Below are 7,350 nucleotides of genomic sequence, written 5' to 3'. Positions count from 1 at the left end.
TTTTTTTTTTTTTTTGAGACAGAGTCTCACTCTGTAGACCAGGCTGGCCTCCAACTCACATAGCTCTATCTACCTGCTTCTGCTTCCAAGGTGTTGGGATTAAAATGTGTGCCCCACCATGCCCAGCTATCTTCATTCTTAAAGCACCACCATTAAAATTGAAAACAATCTCACTGATCATTTTGAACTAGCAAAACAATGAGTAGGTAATAAATTATTTATCTTTTGGAATTGAAAACCTACAAATAAACAACAGGTGACTTTATATGTGTGCTATTAATTTTTACAGTAAAAACTGTTACAATTGCTAGCAGTTATAAAATTATGCCGTGAAATAATCCAGTGTAGTAACTCAATGTATGTACTTCATTACTGAAGGTAGATCTCAAATGATGAATTTAAGATTCTTGGCTCTAGGGTATAGCTTTGATGGCAGAGCATACGCTGGGCATGTTCCACGGTACTCAGTTCAATCCCCGGTGCAAAGGAAAAACAACAGAAAAGTAATTCTTTCTCCGTTGCACTGAAACGAGCTTTAAGGTAGGTGAGATGGCTCAGCCAGGAAGAATGCTTGCCACCAAGCCTGATGGCCTGAGTTCCAGCTCAGAAGCCTCGCGCCGGAAAGAGAACCAAGTGAGTTCCGAAAGTGATCCTTCTCCCTCTGAACACATGCCTTGGCATGCTCACGCCCCCACACAAAATGTATGTGTATATATATATATATATATATATATATATATATATATATATATCCCTTTAGCTGAGTTTTGATGTTGTTCAGGAACTAAAAATGTAGGAAGAGGGGCTAGGAAGATGACTTAGCAATAGGAGTGCCTGCTCTACAATCAGGAGGTCTTGACTTTGGATCCTAGCACAGGCACATAGCAAGCTGGGCATACACACACACACACACACACACACACACACACACACACTTCTTTAAATTTCCTTTCTTTCGGGCAATGGTTCCTTTAATGGTCTGTCTCCATCTTCCTTACTTTTAGACTCTGAAAGGAAGTAGTAACTTTCCTGCTTCTCTGCCAAGAGCATCCATGTAAATGATGCAATTTCTTTAACAAAAGCAGGGGCTTAATTAGGACTGCTGAATTTTCAGAGACCATTGAGAAGCAGATCTCATAAGAGAGCATACACTGGGAGGCAGAGGCAGGCGGATTTCTGAGTTCGAGGACAGCCTGGTCTACAGAATGAGTTCCAGGACAGCCAGGACTACCCAGAGAAATCCTGTCTCGAAAAACCAAAAAAAAAAAAAAAAAAAAAAAAAAAAAAAAAAAAAAAAAAAAAAAAAAACAACAACAAAAAACAAGAGAGCATACACTGATTATGTAAAGAGTAGAGGGCGAGGGGAGAGCAACAGACAGAGCCTCTGAGCCTATGAATAACTAAGTAGCTAGGTTCAGTTCCATCAGCGCGGTAAAACCAACCCAAGGCCCATTTGCTTTCCCTTTAGTTTTCCTTTTCTTCTCTGTATTTTTGTCAGATAATCAGTTTTATTTAAGGAAAAATATGGGAAATTTTCTAAAATTTAGTTTGTATGTGGGTCAGTTCTGTCCTTGTAACATCTGAGTTCTGGGGACTGAACACAGTTGCCAGGCTCGGGGGGAAGAACCTTTATCTGCTGAGTCATCTTGCTGGCTTGGATTTTTTTTTTTTTCTTTTATATTCATGTGTGTATGCCTGTAAAGACAGAGGGCAACTTTGGGGAGTCGGTGTTCTCATTCCACCGTGTTGGTTCTGGGGATTGAACCCAGCTCAGTGTTCGGCAGCAGTTGTCTTTACCCACTGAGCCATCTCACCAGCCTAACAAGAATGTCTCCAGGGCTCATTTTCCCTTTCTCTGTGTGTGCATTGGGGGAAAATTTTGCTTTGTTTCTGTGTTCACCCTGGTCTTTTGCAATAGTTAATAAACTCCTATTACTTTACCCTGCTTACTAAGTATTTAAGTTAGAAGCTTGCAAAACAGGAAGCAGCCCGTGTGTGTGCATGTGCATTCCTGCGTGCATGCGTGGCAATGAGTCAATTCCAGAAGGATTTCAGTGTGCTTGGAAGTGGCGTGTAGCCTGTGAATTCACTTTGTATCTCAAATCCGAGATGCTATCTGCTTGGTAGATGAGCTAGTGATGACCGGATAATTGGATAATCTTGCATGTAGCTGGTAGTGGATCATCACCCCCTCCTTGCTCTCACTTCCTACTTCGGCTCCCTCCTCAGGCTGCTCTGGTTTTACTGGCCTGTTCTAGCAGAGTGCATGCCCCTGGTGCATGCCCCTGGGCCTTTGGATTTTCTGTTCTCTGTTTTTTTCCCCCTAGTGTCTTGCTTCCTGGTTTTATTCAAGTCCCTATTTAGATATAACTGTTGGAAAAGTGATTCCTAGTTTCTGTGGTTTTTCATTTTTTTTGGCCTTTGTGATTTTGTGTCTCCAGGGCTGGTACTGAACCCAGGGTCTTTCACTTGTCAGGCAAACATTCTACCACTGAGCTAAATCTCCAACCCTAGAAAAGTCTTTCCTGGCATCCCATTTGAAATGGCATTCTCAGCCAACTGGCAGTACACATGCTTTAATTGTGGCACTTAGGAAGCAGAGGCAGGGGGATCTCTGAGTTTGAGGCCAGCCTTGTCTAGAGAGTTCCACGACAGCCAGCAGTAGTACATAATGAGACCCTGTCTCGAAAAACCAACCAACCAACCAAAGCAGCATTCTCAGGGGATGGAAATGGCTTAGTAGTTATGAGCACTGGCTGCTCTTCCAGATAACCCACGTGCAGCTGAGAATAGCCTGTAACTCCAGTTCCAAAGAATCAACACCCTCTTCTGGCCACCTCAGGCACTAGGCAGTCTGTGGTGCGTGTGTGTGTGTGTGTGTGTGTGTGTGTGCGCGCGCGCGCACACACACACACACACACACACACAGGTAAAACACTCATTCACATAAAGTAAAATGGAAGGAGTAGTCTTCTCAGGCCATCAAGAGGTGGGTGTGCATCTGCATGTAGAGACACAGCTGCCGAGCCTGGCAGTCTGAATTTGATCTCCAGCATTCATATGGTGGAAGGAGAAAACATATTTCTGCAAGTTGTCCTTTGACGTGCTGTGGCACACGTGTCCACATACAGCCCATAAGCATACACACACACACACACACACACACACACACACACACACACACACTAATGAAATAGCATTCCCTTACTCAGCTGTTGCTGCCCCTCCACCCCAGCCCATGTGTGTGCCTATTGATCTCTTGAAAGTCTCGCTATTGAGACTCTGCCTCAACTTCCTGTGCTAGTCACAGGTCAGCACCATGCCTAGCAGCTAATTCTTTTCAGCACTAATTGAACACATGCATATTGTTTGGATCTGCCCATAGTGTCTTCAAATATGAGAACAGATTTTATTCACTACTGTGTCTACCACATAGGACAACAATTAGTATATAGCAGGCACTAAATCTTTAAATAAATTGCCACCAATAACAATATTTCAATAATATGCTTTTTCTAATTCCCCTTCTCTCTAGGAGTTGCTTGGACCTCGGTACAAATGAACAAAAGTGTTAATGCACAGTTCCTCTCTCTAGGTTTCAGTGTGGCCCAGAAGCCGTTCGGAGCCACGTACGTGTGGAGCAGCATTATAAACACCCTTCAAACCCAGGTGGAAGTGAAGAAGCGAAGGCACCACTTAAAACGGCACAACGACTGCTTCGTAGGCTCGGAAGCTGTGGACGTCATTTACTCACACTTAACTCAGAATAAATTCTTTGGTGATGTCGATATTCCTCGGGCCAAAGTGGTGCGAGTGTGTCAAGCACTTATGGACTACAAAGTATTTGAAGCCGTTCAAACCAGAGTCTTTGGAAAAGACAAGAAGCCTACATTTGAAGATAGCAGTTGCAGCCTTTATAGATTCACAACAATACCTAGTCAGGATAATCAATTAGGCTATGAGAACAAAGTACACTCGCCTTCCAGGTGAGTCCTGGCGTCAGATGGTCATGGGCATAGTAGCAGAATCTTTATACTTTTTTAAAAAAACTGTAAGTAATAATTTTGGCTAAAGTCTAAATCCTGGTAAATTTAATAAAATGTTGGTAACGTACCAGGTATATCCTAGTTCATTTGTTCATACTATTTTGCAAAAACAGTCAACAAACTTTGCCTCAAGTTGGAGTAGCTGTAAAAACTGTTTGGAAATTCCTATCAAGGAGGAATGAGAACAGAAGACGGAAGGGCAGGCGGAGAGACACCAGCTCTAGAGTCTCACTAGAGTCTAGAATGTGGTGGCTCTGGAGTGTGAAAGGTGAAAGACTGACAGTACTCAGAGCTTCACTTGATTCCAGGGTTCCGGTGATTGTGGCTTATGAGGTTTTTGTTTGTTTTTATTTTTGAGACAAGTTCTTCCTAGAAACAAAAAAAGAAAGAAAAAAAGAAAAAAAAAAAAAAAGAGACAAGTTCTTCCTGTGTGGCTCAGGCATTCCTAAATTCCTAAGCTCAAGCCATTCTTCTGCCCCAGCCTCCAGAGAAGCTGGGACATAGGTGTGTGCCAATGTTCTGGAATGGTAAAGAACTTGGGACTTGGTCATATAGGTGTTGGGAAGGCCACAAAGACACTGAGGACAGGATGGGACAGGATGAGGACAGGATAGGGTTGAATTTTATTTTATTTTATTTTATTTATTTATTTATTTATTTATTTATTTATTTATTTGGTTTTTCGAGACAGGGTTTCTCTGAATAGCCCTGCTGTCCTGGAACCCACTCTGTAGACCAGGCTAGCCTCGAACTCAGAAATCCTCCTGCCTCTGCCTCCCGAGTGCTGGGATTAAAGGCGTGTGCTACCACGTCCAGCTGGGGTTGTATTTTAGGAAGGCCATTTGGGCTGGAAATGGTGCTCCATAGTCAGTGAGAACTAGGGAAGCAATGTTGCAGGCTAGGGAAGGGGAGGCTGTACTAGCCATGGGGAGAAAGTGGGAGTCCAGAAGAACAGAATGTGGGGACCGCTGATGGAAGTGAACGCACGTGAGGAGTGCATGGTGAGTTTATGACCTTGGGGTCAGGGTCTTAGGGTATTGACTTTAAATATTTTTAAGTCTCTCAATAAAATGTATCTCTCTAGACACAAGCAAAGGAAGTAAGAGGATAGTGTAGAGCATGCTCCACACTCCTCAAACGCATCTTCATGCTTTGCCTGAAATCCTTGAGACCAAAAGTTTGCAACTGGAGTTTTAGAAAGAACGTTTTATTAATATTGTACAGTGCTATTAGGATCTTCAACAGTATTGGGTAGTGAAGCATATTAATATTTCTGTGGCAAACAAAGGAATATTCACACCAACTAGGATTTAAAAAAAAGACTGACAATTTCAGGATTTTTTGTTTTGTTGTGTGTGGGTTTTTTGTTTGTTTGTTTGTTTGGTGTTTTAAGACAGGGTTTTACTGTAGAGCCCAAACTGGCCCATAACTTGATGTAGATAACAAGCCAGGCTCACAGTAAGTTCAGAGTTCTCTTGCCTCTGCCTCTTGAGAGGCTAGAATGAGACATTTTACCACCAGGCCTCGCTCAGTTTTATTATGTTTTAAAATTGGTGATACAATTTTAGTCATTGTGTTACATCTGAATAAAGGGTCACAGGAGATTCTATTTAGAATATTTGTATTTAGAGCAGGGTATAGTGGTATCTGCCTGTAATCCTAAGATCTGGGACGTAGAGCCCAGAAGATCAGGAGTTTAGGGCCAGCTTCAGCTACATAGTGAGTTTGAGATGAGCTTGCGAATGCAAGAGATCCTGACTCAAAAGAGCATGTAAAGAGAATATATTTGGGATGAATAAGAGACTCTTGAACAGTATTTTATCCCACTCAGACTTTTCATCTGTTACGTTTTGGTTTTGAAACATAAGCTCCGTAGCCAGTGCAGCTCTAACACTCTTCATTACTGTGGACACACTGTTAGGTACTCAGATGCATCGCTTATGTCATCTGATATCAAGTCGGACAGTTTGGAGGACCTGTGGGAGAACCTGAGTCTCAAGCCTGCCGACTCCCCTCACATACATAACTCTACCAGGCTGTCTCCTCAAGGTAAGCTAGTGATGCCCAGGGAGAAGCGGAAGACCCAGGAGACATTTCCTCCCAACTTTTTTTTTTTTTGAATTTTCATATTCAGGCAGAGAAAGAGTGTGCTGTGTGTTAAGGCTGTTTGTGTTGAGCTTCAACAGAAGTCTATTATCCTGAACAACACATCAGTGTTACAACTCTTGAACACTGACTTTTGTCCATCTGCTGGCAGGTCTTCAAGTCTGAAATGTTTTGCATGCAGATTCTTCCTTAATGGATGCTCTAAGATGTTTCTTTTCCTGAGATTTTATTAGGTTACATGAACAGCTGAGAATCATATTTAAAGTCTTAACAGAATTCTTATGTTCCTCCTTGTGGCCCTGGGATGCAGCCTGATGATTTTGATTTCTGCTCTCCCTCCCCCTTCTGGTTGTGTGGGAAGCCTGAGTGGAACACCCTGCAGCCAATAGCTTAAAATGTGTTGTGCGATTGAATGAGCCATTCTTCCTTCTAGAGTCCTCATTAGCATGTTCTACGGCTTGATTCCTTATCTCTGGCATATTGCTTTATATGGAACAAAGAATGACAAGAATTCCTCTTGTCCAGAGCCTGTTCTCCTACACTTTAAACAAATCTTGGATTGTCTGTTGTAAGAAAGCACTCCGTGAGTAAGGGTGGCCTAGTATGCCCCATTTCTGCCACAGATTTAATAGGGAGACCTACTGTCGAAGTGAGCATGGAGTAACTATTAACTGCTACTTCCCACTTTGTTGTTCTCAATTGTAGTTATCAATGAAGTGTGGCAAGAGGAGACGATTGGACGGCTGCTGCAACTTGTCGACCTTCCATTTCTTGACTCCTTGCTCAAACAGCAAGAGGTTGTACCTAAAGCCCCTCAGTCTAAGAGACAGCCTGACATGGTCAACACCAGTAACTATCTGGATCGAGGAATTCTCAGGGCCTATGGTGACTCTCAGTAAGTGCAAATATAATTATTTCAATATGTTTGTGAGTTAGAGAGCTTGCCCAGTGCACACAAAGCTCTGGGTTCAAGCCTCAGCATTGATTAAATTAGGTGTTGTAGCACACACCTTTTATCCCAGAGCTTAGAAGGCAGAGGCAGAGGCAGAAAGCTCAGCACTTTAAGGTTACCTTCAGCTATATAGCTAGCTTAAGACCAGATTGGGCCGGGCGTGGTGGCGCATGCCTTTAATCCCAGCACTCGGGAGGCAGAGGCAGGCGGATTTCTGAGTCCGAGGCCAGCCTGGTCTACAAAGTG

At 42.9% G+C, this 7,350-nt stretch overlaps 1 protein-coding gene across 2 annotated transcripts in view; it reads left to right on the top strand.

The window, feature by feature from the left end:
* The window catches only part of Depdc7 (DEP domain containing 7), a 30,069-nt gene that overhangs the window by 9,606 nt on the left and 13,113 nt on the right, over positions 1–7,350 (top strand). For both annotated transcript variants that reach the window (XM_029536402.1, XM_021194574.2), the window contains exons 2-4: positions 3,596–3,986; positions 5,968–6,095; positions 6,858–7,047. In XM_029536402.1, the coding sequence (XP_029392262.1) occupies positions 3,596–3,986; positions 5,968–6,095; positions 6,858–7,047 (709 nt within the window). The remainder of the gene's footprint in view (positions 1–3,595; positions 3,987–5,967; positions 6,096–6,857; positions 7,048–7,350) is intronic.

Source organism: Mus pahari, chromosome 3, assembly GCF_900095145.1.
Source record: "Mus pahari chromosome 3, PAHARI_EIJ_v1.1, whole genome shotgun sequence".
NCBI classification, from domain to species: Eukaryota; Metazoa; Chordata; class Mammalia; order Rodentia; family Muridae; genus Mus; species Mus pahari.
This window is presented reverse-complemented; position numbering and strand designations above follow the sequence as displayed.